Source organism: Chenopodium album, chromosome 25 (assembly GCF_948465745.1).
Source record: "Chenopodium album chromosome 25, dcCheAlbu1.1, whole genome shotgun sequence".
Lineage (NCBI taxonomy): Eukaryota > Viridiplantae > Streptophyta > Magnoliopsida > Caryophyllales > Amaranthaceae > Chenopodium > Chenopodium album.
The window spans coordinates 5,313,438-5,339,937 of NC_137858.1; the positions used below are offsets into that span (position 1 = coordinate 5,313,438).

A 26,500-nucleotide genomic window follows, 5' to 3' on the forward strand; every position below is an offset into this window, starting at 1 on the left:
TTACTCATAATTAAATTGGTAGGGTAAATTATTCCTAATTAAGTAATATATTCACACAAAGCAACACATTATACCAAGTATTACCATGTCAATATCATTTGGTTTCATATGATTTGAATAAAAAATTAGATAACTTGTTAGGTGTTACTCATTCCTTGCATTCATAGGGTGGTTTAGACTTGGTTATTAGCTTAATCATCACGCTTGCTAATGGTCTCATGAGTACAAAAATGGCTGCTATTCCTTGCCTTTGCTTTCAGTAATCAGATTACTCATATCTACAACAAGTATAATCTCACGGGTTTGGATTTGTTTAATACATTTACGCCAAAAAGTAAAACGCGCTAATCATCACTTGACTTTAGTTATCGAAATTGAACACGCACCTAGATTATGAAACTCTTTACTTGAAAATAAAGACAGTCTTTTCCAAATTATACTAAAACTTGTTTAAAGCGACTTGGAAATCTTACCCCTACTTTTCTTGATTATACCTATACTAGTCTTTAGTTTAATGTTGTATTCACCCCTTCAATCCTAGCCAAATTTTCAAATATTATTCTCTCCATTGCCAAACTTTAAATCATATGCATAGAATATTACATGAAGACGAAGATAGGTACAATAGTTATATGAGGGCGTAAAACAACGTAGAAAATTCAAACATCTGTCCAAATGCCTAAGACGTATGAGTGTTTGGAGTATCGGATACTCCTTATATTATATACGTCGACTCTTGAACGTGTTTTGTGTTATTAAGCTAAACAAAGGAGGGTTGATTAGGATGGAGTAATGACAAGACATCAAATCTAGTAAAAACAAAATAAAATTAGCGAAACATAAAGGGCCGTGGGCAAGAAAAGGGGACAAAAAGCAAGATAGTTACAGTTGAGTTGAGATGGTCAATTGTGGCCACAGTGATAATTGCATCTACTTGTAATGTGTAAACTGTAAAGTGATTGTGGAAGGTGAATCAATAATTAATTTATTCATGTACAACATAAAAAAGAACATAGTAGCCAAAACCAAAAATGTACGAATAATATGCTTATTAACATAATACTACTAATACTCACCCATCATAAGCCAGGTGTGCAACTCGAATTGGATCCAAATGTAGTTAGAGCTAAGCTCCGATGAATCGGATGGGGCAAACTCAAAAAAAAAAAAAAAAAAAAAATTATAATACTAATACTGTAAGACAAAGAAAAGCTATGGGAGGAAGAGAAAGAAGGCATCCCTGACAAAAGAAAATATAGTACTAGAAGGCGAATCAGGTTCAGTTGATATGAATAGTTGATCTGTTTGATTTGATGAAATTGAAACGCTAATACTAGCCAACAAAGACGATTAGGATCTGATTCCAGAGATTTCTCTCTCAATTCTCTATCTTCAATTCTTCGCTGCTGACTCACCCTGCCAAACAACAATTGGACCTTTTATTAGTCACTTTCCAGCTCAATCTCACTCCTGCAGGTGCAACATAAATACCATGTACTACTTTTTATTAGATCACCTGTTTCAGGCATCAGCTTCAGCATTCTATATCTCACTATCTTGTTATTTCTAGAATATATTTCTGGTATTGTACATGTATATTGCCATTACGTATGTCACTCTACAATTTTAGTTTGGATGGGAAGAAAGATTTGCTGTCAAATCTATATTAAATGTTGCTGTACTTTGGATCATTCACGAAAAGTTCATTAATTTGTCCAGCTTAAGCTTAACCAATCATTTACTTCGTAACACATAACAAAGACTTATACTAAGTAATATTTAGTTTCTTCAATGACTAGAGATGGACTTTGAACAAGCAAGTTTGACATGCACAACTGTTAAAAGTGAAGCAACAGTTTAAAATAAATTTGATAAAAGGAGAAAGAAGCTAAAAACAGAGTATTCAGAGATTTAATCACAGAAATTAGTGGTGGGCATTGGGCAACTTGAAATAAATGAATAGGGTAACTGGGATTTGAAAGCAACAGAAGCTTTATTCTTGAGTTGAAATTAAAATTGGTCCACCATTGTGTTACTGTACAAGTCCCATGTGACTAAACCAGACCAAGACAAGAATGGCCATGAGGATAAATCAAACTCTTCTTCTTCTGTTAAACAAACTGCCCCAATAATTCTCTATTGTTTCCATTTTTGTCTTACTGCTATTATCTATTTACCCACATTTATATAATCGTATTATAATTATTTATGTATTTTCATTAGTTATTCTTTTTTTCCGAGGTAAGGAAAACGACGAACCCTAAGGTCAAATTTCTAAAGGCTCAGACCACCTTCCTCATTCAAGTACAACCAAGTCATTTTCTATATTAATAACCCTGGATTAAAAGGTTGCCTTCTAAATTCTTACCTCCCAATAGAATAAAATAAATTAACGATTAATAATATACTGAGTATCATGAACGCAGTTGCATGCATCACCTAGCGCCATTGACAAGCTAAACCTCACTTGATGTGCTGGTCTACTTATTTGATGCAGCTTGACCAAGTGCTTCATATGATTTGCCATTCAGATTTGAAGACAACTACCTCACCACCTCACCAACTCAGCTTTATTCATTTCATTACTTTATTAGAGTTATAATTAATATTAATTATTATATTTGGGCAGAATGATTTAGCTTAATTCAATGATGATTAAGTAGTTGGCAAAGTCCAACTAGACCATCTGAAATTGACTCCTAGACGTCTAGAAGGAAAATCATGGGTTAACTATGTAAAACAGATTCTTTTCTTATTTAATTAAACACTTTATTAAATAGTGTTTATTGATATAAAGTCATAAGGCATTCATTAAAGAACCTTTGCTGTACTCCTAAACCTTATAAAAAACATGGTTTAACTATGTGATATTCCACCGTCTATTCTATTCTAGAAAAACCACAAGTTTTAAAATAGAAGGCAGGTAAGAAACAAACAAATTAGAATTTATTGGATTCTGGACAATACAACTGTTTAAATGCTTGCTAGATAAAACTAGTGTCTATCTCTCCTCAGCCCTTACCAATGGAAAACTAATATTCGATGAAAAAGAAGGGGCTCCAGCTACTAAGGTATCCCAGGTACCAAAAGCGGAGAAAGTTTCTACAACACTGTATCAAGTATGACCACAACACCCCAATGGGAAACAGGATACCCTTAATTAGATCACCTAGAAAATGGACAAAATTATCATCATTACTTTGCTAAATATGCTGGGCTTGCTCAAAACCATATTTAAACTCCTGCAATTTTCACCTAATATTTTCACCCCTAAGAAAAGCGACTCACTTTGCTCTTTACAGAGGATAATACCTTGTTTTTGGCCCCTTTTACTTGTAGTGACCTAAAAACAGAAACTTGGAAAAGCAAATGAGTAACTCTTTTAGGTGGGGAGTAGAGTGGGGACTTGAAAAAAAAAACATATTTGTGAAACATACGACGCAAAAGGCAAGAATGGTGCCAAAAGAGTCATTGTCTATGGAACTGGAGGACATCAATCTATGGTGGGAATTTGAGTTGTAAATCTAAACTTATATAGCTGGAAGCTGTGAAACCATCTAACTAGCTGGCCACACATTTACACATTCTAACATCAATATGCGTATGACACGAGAACTCGAAATGGGTGCCCACAAGATACTTCATAAGACTTCAAGTCTGCAATACAAACAAAATTGGGTACTACGGCTACTCTTAGGCCTTATCTCAACGCCTATACCCATCTAGTATCATCTCATAATATCATGATAATCTAACATAGGAATCATAATTGTTATGCATGTTACTCGTATCGTGACAGACTGCCGTCCATTTTCAATTGTTATGGGATGGGCTCTTGCCCAGAACAACAGCTCAAGGGTACCCAATTGCATGAGCCTAACATAATACGGAGTATTGTGAATGTGAGAATAAATTAATGGTCTCTCATAGTCATTATTACGGAGTACAAGACAATATTTAAAGGACATCCTAAAAAGAAAAATGAGCCAAACAAAAAAAGGATGAGGGATGAGGGAGTACTCCAAACCTTTTTAGATACGGGTACAGAAGTGTGGACCGTGGGTGTGATGAAGTCAGTCACAAATGCTATCTAAGTACTTTATGGACCACCTCTAATTGCACTTCCAGACTGATGGTGTAAATAATTGTAAGCTTTTACTCTTATAGAAAACAGTGAAGTCAGGGCAGTCAGTTCGGCAGACATATGGATAGGGTCAGATCGAACAAAGTTGCTTGATGACATTAACTACGGATGAAACTTTGAATCACAAACAATTAAACACACCAACAGCTAATGCAACCAAAATACCAAGTACACAAGCAACTAACCCAAACACATCTTCCTTGATGTTATTTATTTTGTCACTCTGTACCACCAAAACATTGGTCAACATCTTCCAAATTGCGCCAAAAGAAATATAATCAGATCTAGGTTGAATATAGACACCAATAATCATTCAAATCAATAATATCTGACATGCTTCAAAAATTACATTAAATCCGTCTGAACAGGATTGCACTACTATATGCACAAATAAAAAGGCAAGATCTAACATTGTTTTAATTATTTCTTTTAATTAAAAAAAAGAGGGAAAGGAAACAACCTCATAAATAGAACATGAAAAAGAATGGTAGAGCACTCTTCAACTCAATTTGTGTCTGACTAGTCCTTTGAAGAAGTCAAGGCTGCCACGCAGGATAAAATTAAGTATATTAGTCATTAACTGACAAAACTTAAAAAGATATAACTGAATCATCAAATTAAAAGTTGTTGACTGCAATGTCCACAAGTCTTTAACAATTCATGTAAACTAAGTTGGAGAAAATTTGAATAATTGATCTAAAAAAACAATTAAAAATCAGAGGTGCCAATACAGAATAAGATGAAATGGTCAATAATAAACGTAGCCAGTCTACCAACCCACCAAAAAGAGCAGCATAACAATTTTGAGGAAAAGAAAATTTTTGGCACGTCTCTGTAGTATAATAATATAATATGATAACAATTTACAAGTACCTTCAAATTTTGATATTATTAGTAAATTTGGATTGAAGCCATTATCAAACTTCTCAACCTCTTCCTACTCTTTCAACATGCAGACAATAGGAGATCATGTAATATTGGTAATAAGACTAATAACCTCCTATATTTTCCTGCTATGCAAACCCACGCGATTGATTCTTCTTCTTTGTCATAATACTCAAATTATTTTCACAACAACTGTCTATTGGCCTCTAATAATAATACTTGTCCTTTTTGATCATCAACAGAACCTAAGAATAACAATTAGATTCAAATAAATGTTTCAATCTTACATCACTCATAAACTTCTTGTCTTTTCAATCCATGAAATAATTTTTCTAATTATCCAGGATAAAAAAGAACATATATAGATCTAATACTCCAATATTTTTTGTTGTATTTCGGTTATTCATAAATTGATATCATAAAATTGCTTTCCAGAATCGGTGGGATGTGTGGAGAAGAGAGATACCTCCTTAACATTCCTTGAAAGAGGATTTGAACCAAAGTATTCAAAAACCTCACATACGTAGCACACCACTTACATGTATCATGGTTCACAAACAACTAAAGGGTATCCTCTCACAATATAATCCTTCGTCACTCAATTGATGCACAATGTCACTGCTTTGACCTGCTTGAAAGGCATTACGCTAAAGGGAACTGATGCTTTGGAGCAATTAGAAGATTCCCTAGAAATAGAGCAGGACTCTACTTGTGGCAACAACATGATGCTGGGTATCACTCCCGATTATGGGTTCAAATCAATACATTCAGTCACAGTAACTACAGATTATATACATAATAATCACGAGTATCAAATTTTAAAGTCAAAGGATATTATAGATTGTTGACCCAACAGTAAAATATACACAGCTTGAGAGCAGAAAACTACCACACACGCGCACACACACACACACACACACACACACACACACACACACACACACACACACAAAAGGTGAAAAGTTCCAAAAAAAATATCACAATGCATGTATCCACAATATGTTAAGGTTAAATAATCCTCTATAGACTGCAGGAGGCTAGTAAAGATCCATGGAGATTGCACTTCACTTTTGCCAAGAAGGCTTCCTACCAGTGTCCAATAAAAGTCTCCATGTTGTCACATAAGTTATGGTGATTAACTGATCACCATAAGGCCTTCCATGGGATCTACTCACATCTAAAGCCCAAATCTCATACTGGTCCCACAGGTAGCCTTATCTTCTGCTACATCAATACAAAACTCTTCATGCTGTAGACAACAATTATCTTCTGAAAGTGGCTAAGGAGCTTAAGAGACTTACCAGCAACATCAAAACCGAGTTCTGTTGACATTATTTATAGCTTTTAGCAAGACAGTTAGCATTGGTTTTGATATCATATATGTACCCTACAGCCAATGGATTACATTTGCAGGCTTCACAATAAATGTTGACATTTATGATTGGGCATTGGAAGGGTCTATTACTCTATTATAAATGATTAAAGGCTGCAAATTCTGGAAAAATGAGCCACTACATGTCTATTTTCATTTATGATCAGAATACCAATAAAGGCTGTTTTAAAGCTTGAAAGATTTCTACTCGGGCTTTCCAAGGTGCTAGTATTGGGTCATTAAATCCTACTGACGGTTATAATACATCTTGTACTGGTGCCCCCGGGAACCCTGCCATAAATTCACTAGTTGTAATTGTTCGCTGGGTATCGGAAAATCTTCAAGGGCTTGCTTTGCAGCCTCATAAATAGTATGTGCTAGATGCTATCTGGATTAGGCCCATCACCAGTAAGGTGGGCAAACTCATCCCAAGTTTCACCTCTAAAAGAAAAAGACAAACGGAAACCTTGGAAAGACCTAGTCAGCATAAGAAATACAAGTCACTGAAACGTCATGCTCTACCATATAGGCGGATCAATGTTTGGCCATTATGCAGAACAAAAGACTCTGCAGTCAGTAAAAGTATCACGAAAAACCAGCTAAGACGTCCTCATTTCATTCTTTACAAGTTACCAATGTGATATCTTTGATTTTTCAACGCTACACCAAAACCAGAAATGCACTGTTCAATTTGACACCATCGTCAATAATGCAAGGATTCACCTCTTTTCCAAACAAGGCTGATAGAAGTGAAGGAGGTAAACTGCAGTGCGGCACCTATAGAAAGCTGCTCCCACAAAGCATTCTAAAAGGAAGGCTACTATTGTGAAATAAAGCCAATAAGCCATCCCTCAAATGAGCAATGCAGGTTTTGTATGCTAGGAAATCATGAACTTAATCAACATTGGAAAAGAGAAGATCTATGATGACGAACCTATTGCCATCTGGGTGAAGTTCACACATTTGACCATCATCTCCAACTGCCAATAGATATCCCGATGATGTCAATCCCTGCAAAAAAAATCAATATATAGTTTAAGAACAAAAAAAAATGCCAACATATCCAATGCAGATACCAACAATCACAACTTGCTAGATACTAATGCCATACAAATATTTAGGGGTCTAAGCTGAAATCACATACCAGTAAAGTTATCATTCATCAATTATACCTTGTAATTTTCTTAATGTAGGTATTCAAACTAACAATTTTGTTTTTCCCATTAACTTTCAAAGATCTTACCGTGCATGCATAACCATATAAAGAGTAATGAAGAATTCGAAGTACTAGACCAGGACACATGATTGACATTATCTTTTTATAGACATGCATATGCATTGCTTTGAAGTATTACCTGAATAGTAGCAGCATTATCCACTGTTTGGCCTTCACGTGTATCCTGTACAATAACTCTTTGTCCACTGCAGGTATACAACAAAAGAACATCAAGTCAATACAACTGAATACTTGAATGTGAACTATATTGGGTGATTTAGAACTAAACATAACATGATTTATATCATCAGTCAAGGAGTTTTTACAAGATGTTTTCTTTATGAGCAATGATCAGAAATAAAGCCCATTTAGAATCAACAATTATTCACATTAGGACGCAGAGAATTATTCCTGCTCCAGAAATTGACAAGGATTTCTGTCCCTAGAAGAACCCATCAAGAAATTCAGGGGAATAAAGTTATTAATTGAATAAAAACCTATCAGAGGACACTATACTTCTAGCTAAAGATACTACAGAGTGTCTCAAGTATTACATTTATACACAGTTGACCAACAGTCACTATATTGCAACCCTTGAAGCTGCAATCCTGCATGCACCTAAAACTTTTGGAGGATCTATATAGTTCAAATATATATGGTTTATGCCTGATCCCAATGCAAATTTGTGCATCCTGTTTTGAATAATTAATGAAGGCTGCAAATAAAAAATACCCTCAATCCATTTTTTCTGTAAATGTAAGAAATAAAAGCTTGCATAGTGCAGTCAACTTCGTAATATAGGCAACAGCAACAATTTGCCCCTTTGTCTTGCGAATGTCATCCAGTTAAAACAAGTAAAAGCATTAGCAAAAAAACGCCTGTAAATTATAAAATCCAAAACTTCTGAATAGTTTATATCCCCAAAGTAAGTATTTCTAATTTGCTACATACCACAGGGAAGGCTTATAAGCCATTAATAACTAAGGGGTATGAATGTCCAAATACTTATATTGCGAAAGTAATCAAGAAGATAGGGTTATTAAGGCAAACCAATGTAAGACAGTCAGTAAAAACAATTTTTCTATATAATTGAGGTTTAGACAAGATAGGGCCTGCATCTAACCTGTGCAACCAAGTCTGGTAGTAGAGTTCCTCTAAAGGTTTGAAACCTGCAAGAATAATAGAATTATCAGTATTCTACAAAAGAATACCTTTTAATTTTCACCATTTCTAATAAAGCTCTCTTCAAGTATCAAAAGAGTAGATGAGGGAAGTCAATTAAATCTTACTTCATGCAGAATAATGCAAATATATGTACTCACTATAGAATGATTGATCTGTCATAATTAAGATTTCTTTCCATTAGATTAAATTCAAGCTTTTGTCAAAAATTTGTACTAGTAATAAGTCTTTAATCGAGTTTGAAACAATTCACATATACTCCTCCAAGCAAGCAGGGGTAAAGTGGCATAAACATTAAACAGACTGTGGGCAGGAAACTAAATAGAGCAAAAAGCTAACTATATATGGATTAAATAGAGTAAACTTGGTTTACCTTGGCTTAAGAATTGGTCAAAGAAATTCTCAAACTTATTAAAGAAGGAGGCCAAAATGTCTTCTTTGCGTAGTTGGCAGGACATAGAGGCTATTTGTTGCAACCTTGCATTCAAGCAAGTCGTCGGCTGTTTATTATCTACATTTAATCCAATCCCTGAAAGAGAAAAAAATGATCTTGAAGTAAGATATAGGCATACAAGTAATACAACAGATCTTTTGCATCAAACTACAACAGGTTGGCAATAGGAAGTTATAATAATAAGTCATTGAATTGGAAAACCATTGAAAGAGGTAAATAAGAGGTTTGACGGCATTTACCCACACTGATATTGAATTTCTTCGATTTATAAGTGGATGTGCAGAGTACCCCGCCAACCTTTAAGCCATTTAAGTAAAGGTCATTAGGCCACTTAATTTTAACCCCCAACTGAGGCAGACCATTGTTAAAACAAAGATCTTTAATAGCTTCTGTAAGTGCAAGAGAAGCAATATATTGCACTAAAGGCACTATTCGTCCATCCTCCATTTGTAGTGTAAATGAAAACATAAGACAACCTGGTGGAGATTCCCAAACATTTGCTGACCTTCCTGCACATTTAAGCAACAAGTACATTTATCTTAGCAAGATTCACATTCCTTCGTTTGTTTAAATGAAACACTTTGATTTATTTCACATATATATAATATCAATTTTTAATTATATATACTCTGTTACACAAGCATGTGTGATCTTGTTGGATTCGTGCCAACGATTATTTTCTAAATATCAAAAAAATAAATAAAAAATTAATTCAATTTAACTTAATAATTTAACGACATTAATGATCAAATTTAGGCATTGACAAGCATGAAGTAGTTGTGTGTTTGGGGTTTGAAATGCTGCATAATTCAGTGATTTAGTGAATGAGTTACAATGTTAAGTAATTTACAACCAGTACAAACTATAAGTGAAAGTTTAGCACAACAATCAATGTAAAATGTTGAATAAACTGAAATGATAAAAGCTACTCCGTAATATGGAATAAAGTTACCTTTGCCTTTGAATTGAACATCAGCAACACAAACTGATCCAACAGGAAGCTCACTGAAATTACTGTTACATCACCAAAAATACAATAATGAATATGGTGATTGTAAGAGTAACAATAAACAATGAAAGAAAAGGAGAAGTAAAAGAGGGATACTGTGAAACGACGTCGTGGGTAGAAGGCAAGCGAGGAGACCAAATGAGAAAGCGTCCAAAACGACGAGTAGAAAGTGAAGTGAAGAAAGAATCCACATTAAACGATGCGTTGGTAGGTCGGGGGAGGTGAGATTGAAGACGAAGAGATGTATTGGCATTCGTATTTGGGAATTGAAATTGACCAGCACTGTAATTAGTATTAGAATTAGAAAACAGGGAATCGGCAATATCTTTCTCGGCCGACGATTTTCCGCAGAGAAATAAGAGAAGATGATCGGAGTCCATGGCTTTCACTCTTGGAGAACGACAACTAAAACCCCGGAACATTAAACTCAAAGGAATTGCGATTAATTGATGCCAATTATACGGAAAGTCGAAGGGAATTGCAATAAGATAAACGAATAGCATCCGCCTTTGAAGTAGAAAAAGAAAAATTGAATGAGCGAGTTAAAGTTTCGACCAAAATTAAACTATGCTATAACTTATGTAGTTATGTGAGTTGAAGACAATGTCCTAGTTAATCAACGAGCTTGACAAAAAATAGTGACATTTATATATTTTTTTTTAATTTTTACTATTTTTTTTTTTTTAAAGAATACTCCATAACTTTAATTTATGATTAAGTCATTTTTTTTTTTGAAATCTACGATCATGTCATTTGATGATTGGAAAGCTTTATCAATTTCATTCAGTAACCTACTTCTAGAATTGACTTTAACAAAGAAATGAAACATTCACAAAACCCGTCACTAACTACCACCGTCATCATAATAGTTACTTTTTTTTTTTGGGACTCTCACCATAGTTACTAAACGGAGTTAACAATTAAAAAGAATGTCCATGTCAGCAAGAGCAAAAGTTGTAATATTACTACTTAATCTAAGGCACATAATTTCAAAATTGCAGCTTGTACCAGATATTAACTGGGCGCTTGGGCGGACATTGCTCGAAAATCCAATAAAACTAATTCACCATTTTTACCAATTTACATGTGAATATTCTTTCATTTATAGGATGAACAATATACAATGTCCATTGCAAAAACCATAACGAGAACAAAGCAACGAAAAAGTATCCATATCTAGAACTCTAGAAGAACACAATAAAAAAGAACCAATCTAGAACTCATATCAGCTGACCACAAAACTGAACTTACCAAGACAATGGATCAGTCCGCCAAACCCATCTACCTCCTACCCTTGGGACGCTTAGGCAAATTGCTGCTGCTAGGGCCAGCACGGGATTTCCCATAAGCTGCCTTCATCTTCCTTTTATGTCTCTCTTCCTCGCTGTCAGATTCATCTCCCCTCTCACGGTCTGCATTGCTTGCTTCTCTCTCTAGCTCTTCCCAACTCAAGCCTTTTTCATCCTCCTCTTCCTCTTCGTCCTCATCAGACTCCACCAAGGATTCACTGTCAGAGGCTTCATCTTCTGACTCTGACTCAACCTCCACATCAGATGGCTCATAGCCTTTATCTGACTCTGACTCGTCAGTTTCAGAATCACTAACATCCATGTTCAAGAATTCCCACCCTCCATCTTTTATAAATTTCTTTGGATCATCAGTGATAGTCTTCAGAATGGCACGCCAATGCAGATTCAATCTGCTCTCGTAATATTTGATATCAGTGGTATCTAGCCATTCTTTGATGCTTTCCAAAGAACTGGTGGGGATAGAATCAATTCGGAACACATCTTTCTTAAAATCCTTGAATATGATTGTCATGTCGAAATTCTTCTGCCCAAAGCCTACTCTCTCCAAGTTAACTATCTCAATCTCATTCAGGGTGATCACAAGGAAGGGTGTCTCAATCAGCTCAACAATACAGCTTGAAGTGGGGACAATGAAAGCAGAAGCCTTGTATGGTACACCATGGAAGCCAAGCTCCCTCAAAGGCATATCAAACTCCAGGTCAAGATCTTTAAACTGTGGCATCCCCCAAAGTTCATTAACCCTGGTGACAAAATTTTGGAAATCCATGCTGATTTTGTTCTTCCTGTCTCTTTCTCGCTGTTCTTCTTCAATCTCATCAGGATCATAGGCAGACCGTCTACCACCACCCAGGGACTGGACCATTTCCATCACTTCAACGTAAAACTGCACATCCTTGGTCTTTTTGTTACCCACCATTATATGATTGTGAAGGTGGAAATGAAGAAGAGTTATCATCTCATTTTCAGCAGGCTGGAAGAATGCATGCTTGATATTAGCAAACATGATATCAACATGCTCATCTGGCCTGGAGATAGAAAACCGAAATCCATTCACATGTGCTTCTAGAGCACCATACCTTTTTACCCGTCCACTAAAAGCAGGGCGGACCAATAGATCACAGAGTTTCATTGGCTTGGATCTGTTTTGAGCAATTACAAGTTTTTCCTGAGTGACCAAGGTGGCCCTCTCAGCCCTCTCAGACTCCCTAGTAGCAACCTGCCGCCGAAGCGTCTTTATCTGCGTAACCACCTCTTTCACATGGCTAGAGTCTTTTGAACGGAATGAAACTTCCTTCACAAATATTGCCCCCTGATTCTTCAAAGAATTCGCATCGTGTGGACTAAAAGGTGTGCCTGGAACGTTAAAAATTATCCGGAAATACCAATTGTGATTGGTTTCTGACTGACTGATTATACTCTTCACAGTGGCAATGTGGAAAGGGACCATGCTTCCATAGATGGGCAGTAAAATTGCCTCATTCTTCTGATCAACCTGAATCATCATTTCACCCCTTGGTTGTGGAAGATCATTTACATTCTTGTAAGCTACCAGCTCTGTTGAAGATCTTGATGAAGAACGATTATCTCCTGCCCCTGCACCACCACCAGCAAGTCGCCGAGCAGTTTCTTCATTCTTTTGGCGAGCAAGTTCTGCTTGATGCTGCCTCCTAAGCTCTTCTCTATTAATCTCCCCATGATCCGACCTTAGAGTAGTTTTTGTAGGAACAGCATCAGCCTCATTGACCTTGCGCTTGGCCTGTGGAAGACAAAAATTGGCAGGGTAATCAAGTGAGAAGAAAACACAGATAAAAGGAATCATATATAAATTGTTTGTACAAAGTAGCCACATATTCAGCTTATTGCCCATGTATCTCCCACCAATACTTTAACTTTTAGTAGAGCAATGGATGGCAGAAACTGAATATATGCAGAGCATGCAATAGAAACATATAACATCACAAGCAGCATCCAAGATGTCTTTTCCAAAAAATGCCTAGTCATCATCACAATCATTGTAAGTTTTACTCTAGTGGCTCATCATGTCAGAAGACATAGATCAACAATCCAACATCAAAAGATTAAGTTCCCAGAAAGCCCAGTAAAGCAACTAGAAACAAAGTGAAGTGCATCTAAAGAGGTCACTATAAAAGGCAGCAATGAATAACTACACAGAAACCTTTTAACTCATAGAGTGTGAAACAAAACAAGTTCGAAACTGACATACACAGGACTCCATTATTTCAGGCTTCCCTCCCAAAGTCACTCCATTTTCCAAAACTCACATAAACCTTTTCTTTTCCCAATTTACAACTACTTAATTTAATATTTCAGTTTCTATCTCTATTAAAATTAAAAAAGAACAGAAAAAACTTGTTACTTTGGCCACTGCTAAACTCTCTTTACAATGATCCCATGAAAAATTAAGGTTGTCTGCTGTCCACTGTCCAATATAACTCTACATCTTTTGGATAATGGATAAAGTTATTTGAGGAGTGTTATTCCCTATCCCACTTTTCCTATTCCATCCCTTTGATATTTCCGGGTAATCTTCACACTTAAGATTTTTTCCTCATCACATTTCCTAGCATTCGTATTTCTCTTATGAGCAAGCTCATGAATCAATGTAAAAAATAAAATTACTTTATGATTGTTGGTTATGTTTGCTTGCTTGGTGCGACAGTCTCAATTTAATCAAAAAGTAATGAAACTTTAGATCTACTTCCAAAATTTCAATTAATTGCATTTAAAAGTAGAGATTTATATACATGTATTATTTACATACACTAATTAAGAAGCCAGAGCAAGGCTCAGGTATTACCTAATTAGACAATGATCACAGCACCGAGGTGCACCATGAGGAAGAGCAATCAATCACATATTCAAACTCTTGATATTAAACCTCTTAAAGATCACATACAGATCTCTCATGCAGAGAGCAATGAGTATTGTAACAAATTAAGATTACAAGTGACATTATCAATTTGTCACAGAACATAATAAGTTTATAGTGTATGAAGGCCACAAACATAATGGAATTCAACATAGATGACATATAACTGTTACAAAAATCATTCATCTGATGCAATGATAATTATAATTCTTCAGTATATCTCATATATTCTGAAGCAATTTACTCCAATACACAATCTTTTTTCTTTCTATGCTATCAACCTTTTACAACAATAAATTTTTATACCATGTTCTTACATTAAACATAAAAGTACATGCTAGTCATCAATAACACTTGAGAAAAATTTCATAAACAACATGCTGCAAATATTTGAAAATATGAAAGTAAAAGGTGTAACTGAATTAACCACAAACCAGCATAACAGCACACTAAAAACTCTATTCTTCCAGTAAAATTCTGTTCAAAAACATTACCTTGGGTGGCTCAACCTCTTCCTCTTCTTCATTGAATGAGTAAGCAACATCCTTCAATGCTTTAGAGCTCAATGCAGTCGTAATTTCCGGGCCCTTCTCCCCAACAATGACAGTATCAGCTAAAAACAAGGCAAAGTTCTGGCTTTTGGGGTTACTTGCCTGAGTCTTCATGTTCTGAAACCCTAAAACAACATTAAAAACCATTCCTGCCTTCAACTCCCTGTCATTGTTAGCATTCAAGTTCAAACCCGACTCCCTAAATTCAAGACCAATACCAGTACCCGCTGATTTAGTCAAATTCGCCACCAATCCCGGGTCCTCTTTCTCAACCACAGCAAGAGCAGCAAGGTAAACATCATTAGCTTTATTCCCCGGCTTAAGAGCAGCAATGGCTGCTTCTTGTGCCTTAAGCAAAACCTCATATGCCTTACTCTGATCCGAATTAGCATCAATCAAGACGGTCCTTGCTACATTGGAACAATAGCTATTATACCTAGAGCCAACAGCACAAACAATGACACTAGCAGGCTCATAATACAAATTATCATCATTACTCGAAGCACTCGGCCTCAAATCAAACTTGCCACCACTCTGAATTATCGGAGGGTAACAAATGTCCACATTTTCCGCCTTCAACTTCACCTTAATTTTAATAGGATCCAAAATCACTTTCTCGGTTTCATTCATCATCGCCGAATGCGTCAGCTTCTTCTCCTCGTCGATAACCCTCTCCAAATTAGGAACAACATAAGTCTTCATCACAGACGCCGTCAAGAACGCCGCCTTCTTAACATTCACCAATTCTCCAGCATCCTTGACGGCAAACAACTCGGACAATCCGTTAGCAACATCAGTCAAGTCGATACCCGAATTCTTCAGTTTCCCAAGCCACATTTCCAGTAACCCTCCTTCTGGAGCTTCCTTGGACAGGTACCCAACCAAGGGCTTCTCCTCTGACGCACGCAGACTCTTCAAAATAGTATCCATATGCGACGAGCCGTCTTCGCCTTTTCTCTTAATATATGTCAACACTTCAATTCCTTGGGCATCCTTCGCTGCTTTCTTCACGACTTCGAGCAACAACGCTTTCTTCTGGCTACAGAGGAAATGAATCTGCTTCTTCGTGAACACCATAATTGTATCAGGAAACTCGTAACCTAGAAGCCATATGTTTAGCGCCGATGATTTCAAGTATCGCAAATCTTCCGACGCTGGCGGCGTTGCAATTGCTAACGCCTTAGCATCTCTCCATAAATCTCGATTGTTTTTCCAGTTTGAGTAGAGAGCCTTCAATCTCTTCGAAAAATTGTCCAAATTGATTTGGTATGAATTCGTCGACATCGCTTGCTTCGAGTTTTGTGGGCGATTGAGATGCTCAATTAACAAAATTCAACTGAAAATTTCGAAGACGAAGAAATTGATGGAATATTAGGGTTTCATACGGAGAGGGAGATATCAAATTCATCAAATTTGATGAAACTCTGAAATTGAAGAGAGTGAGTGGAGTTATGAAGAAGAGAGAGAAACAGAGAATGGCGAATTGTTTTTATAGTTTTGGCAAGAGAAAAAAAAAGAGGGAGAGCTGACTGGAATTTGCGTGGGCCAGGGTTTTGTGTTTTGAGTTAAACAGAGTAGTTTTCTTTTTTTAAAAAAAACAATAAATTTCCTCAAAAAAAAAAAACAATAAAATAGTTTCTTTTTAAAAATACAATAAAATAGTTTCCTCAAAAAAATACAAGAGTATAGTTTAAAAAAAAAAACAAAAAAACAAAAAAGTTAAACAAAGTAGGGAAAGACTGAGACTGAGAAGAAGGTAAAAGCATGGAGGAGGAGTTGCAGAGATATCTATCGGAAAAAGGGCTTTCCGTTTCAGTTTTGCCGGAGAAAGGACGTTGTCTTTTCATCGACAGGAACTTTTCTCCAGGTTTTTTTTTTTCTTCCTTTCTAATTTTCAAGGAAAGATCAACCCATTTTCTTGCATTGCTTTGCTAGAATCATCGTGATGTTTACATTTATCAATTAATCATTGGGTTTATCCCTCTAATTTTACCTATTAATTACTCAAACTGCTGCAACAAACCCCAAACTGCCATGCTCCACTTTTTACAATCTTAGCTGGGAATGCAGGTAAGGTGTTTGTCAAAATTACCCAAACATTATTACTCATTATACGATTACTGGGACAACTGTAATTAGATTTTCATGATTCATCTTTGGTGTCACTAAGTATACCCAAAATTCATGTAATCCCCTGTAACAGAAATACTGCAACTTTTGTTCCAATTCTATAGCTATATGTACATGCTATACTTTACTTGGGTTCTTACCCTATTCAGACCATAATCTTAATTTGCTATGGTGCATCTTAGCAAACTAAATTCCGATCAACTGTTATTTATCATGATCAACGGATAACAAAGGATGGGATGTGTTGCCACTAGTGGGAATGTGGGATTACCAATTAAGGATCTTTGCCTACTAGTTACAGATTTTTTTTGTACCTAATTCTTATCAGCATGCGCCTCCTGCAGGTGAGATTGTCATAAGCCAACAACCTTATGTTTCTGTGCCAAAAGACTCGTCCGGTGCCTCAAGATGTGAAGTCTGTTTTTCTTCTGATAAACTCAAGAAGTGTTCTGCTTGTCATTTTGTGTGGTATTGTGGGAGTAATTGCCAGGTATTTTCATTGTTTTCTTTCATCAATGTGTATGTAATAGATAAGAATAATTGGAATTAGTGATATTAACTTGCACCTAATTTTGGGCTAAAGTGCTTAAGTTCATCTAGAAATGGAGAAAACATCACAAATGGAATTTTTAATTTATATGTTCATCATCTCAGCCTAATCCATGCTGAAATTTATGTTTATTGTTGTTCCCTTGCCAGAAATCAGATTGGATGTTCCATCGTGTTGAATGCCAGGCACTCTTAAAGCTTGAAAAGGAAAGGCTAAAGTACCTCACACCCTCTATACGCTTGATGGTTAAGCTTTACTTGAGGAAAAAGCTGCAGGATGAAAAGGTTGAGTATCTTGCATACCTCCATGATATTATAAAATAGTAATCTGTGATGAAATTCTTGAAATAATACCTGCAAAGTATACTCATATTCCTTGTTAAGGTTGTTCTTGTTCAGCGTACCTTTTCTTTCTCCTTACTTCTATTGCTGTCCTGGCAGTAATTGTCATAATTTAGAATCTATGTCAATTGTTTGATTTGGGAAGTCATCAGTTCTAATATATAATTATCTAGCAAGCCAACCAACTTATCCTGTTCTGAAAGAATTTATTTTCTGAATTTAAATTGATAACTCATGCGTTTTTCTTTTGGCAGGTTATACCAACTACTGTGACTGATAACTACAACTTGGTGGAGGCATTAGTATCTCGTATCCTCTTGTATGTTCCACAAAATGTGTAGAACCTTTTTTTTTTTTTTGAGTAAAAGGAGAGACTGTGTTTGGGGACTGGGGGTGGGATTTTGGGGTCTAGGAAGTACAGTAATTATTGACTGAGAAAAAGAGCTGGAATTCATGGGTGCTTCAGTTTTATCAATTAACCTCTTCTTGACATAATCTTACTCACCTTTGTTGTTTTGCTTAACCATATTTCCTTGAAGATATGTCTGAGATTGATGAGAAGCAGCTGGTTTTATATGCACAGATGGCCAATCTTGTTAGTGTGATACTTCAGTGGCCTGGCCTGAAACTGAAAGAAGTTGCAGAGAACTTTTCCAAGGTTTTCTGTTGAAACTTGCAGTTGGCTAATCATTGGAATGTATGCATTGCCCTGGATGTGCTCTGACATTGATTTCTTGATTTGATAGAGCTTAGACTTCCAGCCATTCGGCAGCCAATCTATGCTAAATTTATCGCTGTTTTATTATGACATCAGCTTGATCCTTGTTCAAACTAAAACACCTTTAACAAAAAAATCTATGTAATTATGTTTCTATCCATGTATCACTAAATCAAATGCTAGCTTTATCAGATTCCAAGTGAGGTTAAATAGGTTATCATAATTCATTCTTCATTAGAGATACTTCAATTCTTTGTTACTAGAAAATTCTCAAATTTGAGTTTGGACCTGGCTCTCATATACTCATTGTTCTATGTTGTCGCAGCTTGCTTGCAATGTACATAGTATATGCGATTCAGAACTTAGACCTCTGGGTATAGGACTATATCCTGTTATATCTATCATCAATCACAGGTAATTTGGCTACTTTTTTTTTTTTTTTTTCCACTGTTGTTTGTTCAATCTCTGGAACTGCAAGTGCTCATTGGTTATAGTACTTCAGTTGCTTGCCAAATGCAGTATTGATGTTTGATGGAAAACAAGCCGTGGTTCGTGCGGTGCAACCTATACCTAAAGGTACTGAGGTAACTAGATATTATTTTATTAGCTCTTTTTCATTTTTTCATACAGCCATTACTTTGAATAGTGTGAGAATAGCTGCAGTATTACACAAATCATGCTTGTATCCTTCTGGCCATTCCGTCTGTAATTGTAAGCTGAGCCCTCCCCCCCCCCCCCCCCCCCCCCAAAAAAAAAAAAAAAAAAAAAAAAGGGGAAATGAGAATTGACGAGGGTGACATGTTGAACAGTTGAAGTTTTTGGTGCTCTTGAAGGTACTAATAAGTTACATAGAAACTGCTGGAAGCACCATGACTCGACAAAAGGCTCTAAAAGAACAGTACTTATTCAGCTGCTCATGTCCTCGTTGCATTATATTAGTAAGTGCCTCAAATTATGTCATTTTGCATTAATCACTCTGAAGCTTATGGTGGAAGCTTGTTACTTTCTGCTGTTTAACATTGACCCATTGCATCATATCAAAGGGGCAATGCGAAGATATTCGAGAAAGTGCTATATTGGAGGGTTATGGATGTGTCAATAATGCATGCATGGGATTTTTGCTCAGGGATTCAGGTAAATACGTTTTTTAGAAAATTCGTGAACATTACATGGGTACCTAACATCAGTTATCATTTTCTAATATGTAGATAACAAGGCGTTCATATGTCAACAATGTGGCCATGTGAGGAAACTGGAAGATATTAAAAAGATTGCAAGTGAAGTGAAAACTCTTTCTGAAAAGGCAGAGATTTCCCTCAAATCAGGAAGTATCCTTTTTTTTTTTTTTTGAAACTGGAAAATTAGGCTAGTTTTTATGGCATCCTGCTGTAGTGTTTATTTGTTGCTTTATAACCCCCCCCCCCCCCCCCCCCCCCCCCCAAAAAAAAGGAATTACTTTTTATTCTATTAGATCCAGATGGAGGTGGTTCTTTGACAGAGTACAGATTATGAAGAAGCTGGTTCTTTGTATAAGACAGTTGAAAGGTTACAATTAAATTTATGCCATCCATTATCTCTTAATCTAATGCGCACACGAGATAATCTCCTAAAGGTAAATCTTGATCTTGTATATTTTATCCCTTGCAATATTATCTAGTTCAGCATAAATAAACAATTGATAAGATTAAACTCAAAGAGTACTAACACAAACACATAGTGGAGACATTGGAGCTCTAGAAGACTCACAATAGTCACAAAGCCCTAACAGAAATCAGAAAACTTGAACTAACTATGACAGTAAACTTATGATGATTTTAACGTGCAAGTCCCAAATGTATTTTCTCAATATCAGATATATATGGAGCTGAAAAACTGGAAGGATGCGCTGGATTATTGCAGATTGACTCTTCCTGTGTATGAAAGTAGGCCTCAAGATCCATACACTCTTTACCACCCCCCCGCCTCCTCTCTTTTTTGATTTTTTTTTTTTTTTTAAAAAAAATTGGGACTAATGATGTCAAACTTTCCGGTGATTGTCCTGCAGAGGTTTACCTTGGTTGTCATCCTATGCTTGGGTTGCAATATTATACATATGGAAAGCTTGAATGGTAAGAATATTCTCTCTTGAAGTTAAGCACTTTGTGTTCATTTGGAGACAGTATGATCAAGAGGTTATGCTCTTCCAAGATAGATTGCCTTATCTTTGTACCCTTAATTGAGAAAGGCTATGTGCATACAGGTTACTTGGGGAGACTGCAAATTGTGTTAGATCATTAACCAAGGCACTGGATATTTTGCGACTGACCCATGGGACAAATACGCCATTTATGAAGGAGCTGCTTTACAAGCTAGAGGAAGCCCGTGCTGAAGCCTCTTTCAAACTTAAATCCCTTGTTGAAGACTGAATGTGTCTCTACTACAAAGATTAGTACAACGCTTGCCTATTAAAAAGATTGGGTTCTTCTATTTAGTGCTCTATAATTGCAAAAACTTTTGTTCTTGAGAATCTGTAAATCTGTGGGTCAAAAAAAGAGAATCTGTAATTCTGTACAGGCAGTTGGGATTTAACCCAAAAAGGGATCTGAAATTTGAATTGTTTTGCTGTCCACCTTTAAGGCTGTAACCACATTATCAGCCTCATAAATAATTTGGAAATTTAATTATGTATGGGTCCTTAAAAAATTGATTTGATTTTATTTGCGGTTCTTTTTAGAGAAGACTCTTAAAAAATTGTAAAGTAACTTTGAATTTGATTAATCAAGACACAAACCAAAATAGAAAATAGAAAAAATTGTAAAGTAACAAATAGGAACTACATTCATTTCATGGAGATTACAGGATTGTACAACAATCATAAATCAAAACTCAACCAGTGTTGAAAGGCACCATAACAACTTTTTTAAATCAGAACTTATTCACAAAACATGTTATGTATAGAAAGAGAACATGATTCAAAATGCTTAGCAGAAATGTTGCTACTGTACATTTCTCTTCTACATATAGACTAGCTCGTCTTTGTAAGGTGCTGCTGGAGTTGCTGACAGATGCTTGAAATATGCGATAGTATTTTAAATTGATGATCTCGAGATGTGGCAGTTGGATCTTCTAGTAGCTGTTGGAGCTCAGAACAAAGACTTGGGACTTTCTCATCATTTGCACAAGATTCAGTGATCAGCTGAATAAATTTACAGTTTTTCTCTAGTGCAGTGGGCAACTGCTGCTGTATAGGAGGAACAAGAAATGGGTGCTCAAGAAGCTCAGGAATTCTCCATCTTTCATTGCGGTCCCATGCAAGGCACTTCTTCATAAGGTCCAGAAGCCAAGGGTTGGAAACTGGTCCATATGTGATTTCATGACTGGGATCAGTGATTACTTTGAACTTGGCCCAGAATGTCTTGTATTCTGAAAAGGGTGTCCGTCCATAAACCATTTGATAAAGAATGCAACCAAGAGACCATATGTCTGATGGGCGCCCACATTTGATAGTATTTCCATTTGCATCACTCTCATTGCACATGAATGCCTCCGGTGACATGTAGCTCAATGTACCTACCTGCATAAACAATAGATGGTATCTGAGCACTGACCTCAATTCCAGTTTGAGAGTTTACAATAAAACCATTAAAAATACTGGGTGGAGGAAGTTAAAAACCTGGGCGTCCCTTTGGATGTTGGTTGTATCACTCATTATAGCTTTAGCAATGCCAAAATCAATGAGCTTCAATGAACCTTTGACAAGGAGAAAATTGGCTGGCTTCAGATCAGAGTGCACTATACGCTCTTCATGAATTGTGTTTACAGCTTGGAGTATTTGCTGACATCAAAATTGACACAAAAACAAAGTTAGTGTACTGTTCCCTCAGTCTAGTCAAAAATAACCAAAAACATTAATTTTTGTTTCAAACTACTCTGGTACAGAGATGTGATATCTATACCTGATGAAATGGATGAGTTGCTTAAGTTGGACAGTATGATTACTGCTCAACTACTTTTTAAAAATGAAATGTTTTGATAGTAAAGTAGTAAAGAGAATGAACGTGTACATAAATTTGTAACTTTGTAAGGAAAGTATAATGCCAATGTCATGGTAACGCTAGCTTACCCCCAAATTATATCTTTCTCTTCATAATAAATTCCCATTATCACCCAATACTATGTGTGGTGGCATTATCACGGACATTAGGATGATACCTTTTTACACTTAAATTTAATTTAATTTTACCACTGATAAGCAGAAATCAGCAATTCATTCTACATTGAAAAAGCAAATCCTGTCAAGGCTTATTAAACCAAGAATGGGATCACAAACCTGCCAGTAGAAACGAAGCCAGTTTTGATCCATAGTTGAGTTGGTGCCTTCAATTTCCCTCCACTTATGAGATAACATATGAGCCAGGTCAATTTCTCCATACTCAAGAACCATGTAAATATATCCATCATCTTTGACTCTGCTGTCCTTGTTAGAAATGGAACCGTTCATAACTTCATGCAGTAAAGCTTTATCCGTAACCTAGAACATGACAGTGCTACCAAAGTTCAGTCAATCAATGAATGTCCCAAAGGAAAACAGAGAAACTATAAATCATAGGTTTTAAATCCCAAAAAAAAAAAAAAAAAAAAAAAAGATCCTATGAGGCTGCATAAGAAATGAAAGAGGATTGCAACTAGCTGATTTTATTGCTTCATCTTGTATACTCACTCAATTACGCTTAAGGTAAACATGATGTGATCGTTAGTGTGGTACGATGAGATGAGGATAAAACAAAGATTGTCCTACCTACTTAAGCCCACAACTATAGATCACTGAATGATAGTATATAAACAACTGAAATACGACACTAAATTTTACAGGAACCATGTCTGTTATATTCCCAAAAGAAATCATTAGTTCTGATAAGACAGTATAAATTGGAATCTGTAGAGTTCCTACCTCAAAATCAATTAGTTGGATAATATTATCCTTCCCCTTTAACTTCTTTAAATACAGGATCTCTTGACAAAATCCATAAGCAGTAGCATAATCACGGCCTTTAAGCTTGATTTTTTTCAAAGCATAAATTGTACAATCAGATGAGATAACTTTATGAACTTCACTACTTCCACCACTTCCTATCTTGCCAAGCCTTTGATAAAGTTTCCCATTCACCTTAAAAAACAAGTCAGGATCATAACCCTTTTTCCGAGACGGTGCCTTTTCATGTTTCTCTGATTTAGAGGGCTCCAGCTTCATATTAGAAGATAGGTCCTTTGATGAGGAGCTAGGTGGTGGAATATGTGAAGCATCAGCCCCCTGTCCTTTCTCCATTATGGGCTGGCTTTGAGTTTGGGGTGGATCAGCAGGTACTTTAGTTTGCTGCAAGCTATGTTGTTGGATTTCTTTGACTTCTGCTAAGGCATTTGTTGCAGAGCTCGAAGCTTGAGCTCCACTGAGTGCCCTGTCAGCATCAACTCCACTGACATTTACAGATGTAGGGCAAGCTTGATGCATCCCATCTCTTATGGCTATGTTCTGAGAAATCCGATTGGCATCAGCTAAGGACCCAACTGCTGAACTATCATGATGTGGGCATGAAGAATGAGTTGTTGAATTGAGCATTGGTGCAGATGTGGCATGGACAGAGGTTGTGGTGACACAAGATGATCCCACCACAGAAGATTGGGTCATTGGATGGCTTACATCATTATGCAGGAAATCTCTCAAGTGGTGCAGCTGGTTCTGAAGAGATGACATTCTTACTGCTAGTACTGAAGAGCCCCCATCACCTCTCGAACAACCATCTGCATCAGTGCTGACAGGATTCTGAAGTTTTGGTTCATTGTTAATGACATTGGATGTCTCTGCTTGATTAACCGCCTCCCACTCCATTTCTGTCAATGCAAGTGAATCCATATGAGAAGATAAGTTGTCCAATCTGGTGGCCAAATCCATTCTGGTGGCCATTTGACCATCAGTTCCTGCATTAACAGCAGCATTGAAGAAAAGGAAAAGGTACATTCCCCACATTTTCACAATTGATTAATATTTGAACATGAAAGTTCTAAAGTTGATGATTAAGATTTATGCAATATAATACCAACCCAATTTAGATGAAGTAATTTAAGAAAATGTTGTACATTCTGAACAAAAATGGCATCAGTAAAAATGAACAACAGACAAACACACCGACCTGTAGCACAACTTGGACGCAAAAGCACAATCATAAGAGTGATAGGAACTCCTAGGTAACAAGCAAAAATTTGAGTTGTTTTGTTCTAGGGAATAAAAGGTTGCATAATTTAAACAAGTAAAAAGTGGATTCTAATAAATTACCCTGTGAATTGGCAGAGCTGGCCAGTGAAAATTTAACTTTCCTTGAACCCTCCACCTCTTGACAATGTTTCGATTGTGCACCAGAGGAAACATTGATGTCAACACCCGCTTTGCAATTCAGTTGAACATCCTTGGTGTGCCCTCCAAATGGATTATACTTGTCATCATAGGTATTGGTGATAGTACCAGTGAAGGAAGGAGGCGTAAGTGAGGCATCTTCCTGAGGATCGATGACAGACGATCTCTCATTAGTGTGGCCATCGAAATTCTTGGGTTGAGAAGCAATTTCAACAGACCTCTTGGTCTCTACTGTTAAGCCTGAATTATGCACAGAATTTTTGGGCGTCTCCCTTTGTGGTGGCACACTACGTCTCGGTAACAAGTTAGTTGATTGCATTGTACCTGTTAGTTCCAAGCACATAAAAAAATAAAAGTAAAGAGAGGTATCTAGTTGAAGCCCCAAATTAGAGCCAGAAAATCTTAAAATTGCAAGCTGTTTAGCCCCAAATTGAATTTGACAATGAAGCATTAAGCAGAAGCAATCGGATTGAGCATTGACAGTAGTAAAACCTAATTGGAGAATTTACAATTCAATTCAAGCATATAGAATATGAAATTGGACGGTTGATAGTGATGTTTCAGATGCCGAAAATCTAAAAACATAAAGCAGATGTTGATAATTTAGTAGAAGTAGAGTAAATAAAAGCAAACCCTAAATCGAAAAAAAGGAGAAAAGGCAAAATGAAAATAGAAGGGAGATTTGAGAAAAATACCAATGGAACGGTGTCGTTTGAAAGCGGCTTGAACATTACGGAGAAAATCAGGTTGAGAAGTAGTAGCAGTAGAAGAAGAAGAAGAAGAAGAAGAGGAAGAAGAGTTGAAGTTGAGGGAGCGGGTGGTGGAGGTGAGCAGTGGGGCCGGAACGTTAGGGTCCCCGTCCATGGCATGGAAATACCTCTGATTGCATCTCTGAACAACACGCTAACTTCAGAATCTATACTTCACGATCGCACACCCAGAACAATCGCCATTGTTGCCAAGATGAAACTCAACTCTACTGTACTCAATTCAGTATAATTTTGAATTCAGGGTTAATGGCGCTCTCTACTCTCATTCTCTTAATTCAATTTCCTTTTTATGGGCTCTTATTTTTTGGGGCCATTGGATTTCACCCCCAATCATGAAAACCCAGAGGCCCGTCAGCCCAATGATGAAATGTTTATCCAAACTATGTTGCGGCCCAGGCATTGTCTACTATGTGACTTTATTGTAATAAGCCCATCAAATCACTTGGTTCTATTTACAACAAGCACATATCACCCATTAACAATTTAACACACTCCTTATAGAATTTAAGAAAGATTAAGGGTCTTAACTGATTTACTGAACTGAATTGTTTATGAGAGAACGAATTTAAAAACTGAACTGAAATTAAGCT

General features: G+C 36.4%; 4 protein-coding genes across 4 annotated transcripts; 1 reads left to right on the top strand and 3 right to left on the bottom strand.

Annotated features, from left to right (window-relative positions):
- Nucleotides 1–6,778: 6,778 nt before the first annotated feature.
- On the bottom strand, nt 6,779–10,642 carry LOC145613536 (biotin--protein ligase 2-like). Its single transcript, XM_081668655.1, has 8 exons — nt 10,359–10,642; nt 10,206–10,267; nt 9,493–9,762; nt 9,173–9,328; nt 8,741–8,786; nt 7,757–7,823; nt 7,336–7,412; nt 6,779–6,878 (listed from the first exon to the last, which is right to left on the bottom strand). The coding sequence occupies exons 1-8, from the start codon at nt 10,640–10,642 to the stop codon at nt 6,779–6,781; spliced, it is 1,062 nt and encodes a 353-aa protein (XP_081524781.1).
- Nucleotides 9,688–16,297, bottom strand: LOC145613537 (FACT complex subunit SPT16-like). The gene is made up of 5 exons (XM_081668656.1): nt 14,957–16,297; nt 13,967–13,969; nt 11,514–13,328; nt 10,206–10,267; nt 9,688–9,762 (listed from the first exon to the last, which is right to left on the bottom strand). Exons 1-3 carry the CDS (start codon nt 16,295–16,297, stop codon nt 11,544–11,546), a joined length of 3,129 nt encoding a protein of 1,042 aa, XP_081524782.1. The 3' UTR covers nt 9,688–9,762; nt 10,206–10,267; nt 11,514–11,543.
- Nucleotides 16,298–16,719: 422 nt separating this feature from the next.
- LOC145615650 (histone-lysine N-methyltransferase ASHR1-like) lies at nt 16,720–21,373 on the top strand. The gene is made up of 14 exons (XM_081670716.1): nt 16,720–16,880; nt 17,488–17,633; nt 17,843–17,977; nt 18,289–18,343; nt 18,574–18,692; nt 19,078–19,166; nt 19,255–19,336; nt 19,586–19,690; nt 19,796–19,886; nt 19,961–20,080; nt 20,258–20,364; nt 20,605–20,674; nt 20,797–20,860; nt 20,992–21,373. The coding sequence occupies exons 1-14, from the start codon at nt 16,778–16,780 to the stop codon at nt 21,155–21,157; spliced, it is 1,452 nt and encodes a 483-aa protein (XP_081526842.1). The 5' UTR covers nt 16,720–16,777; the 3' UTR covers nt 21,158–21,373.
- A 189-nt stretch (nt 21,374–21,562) lies between these two features.
- Nucleotides 21,563–26,122, bottom strand: LOC145615088 (serine/threonine-protein kinase MPS1-like). The gene is made up of 6 exons (XM_081670162.1): nt 25,836–26,122; nt 25,063–25,464; nt 23,683–24,620; nt 23,062–23,262; nt 22,405–22,566; nt 21,563–22,305 (listed from the first exon to the last, which is right to left on the bottom strand). The coding sequence occupies exons 1-6, from the start codon at nt 26,002–26,004 to the stop codon at nt 21,757–21,759; spliced, it is 2,421 nt and encodes an 806-aa protein (XP_081526288.1). The 5' UTR covers nt 26,005–26,122; the 3' UTR covers nt 21,563–21,756.
- Nucleotides 26,123–26,500: the final 378 nt, after the last annotated feature.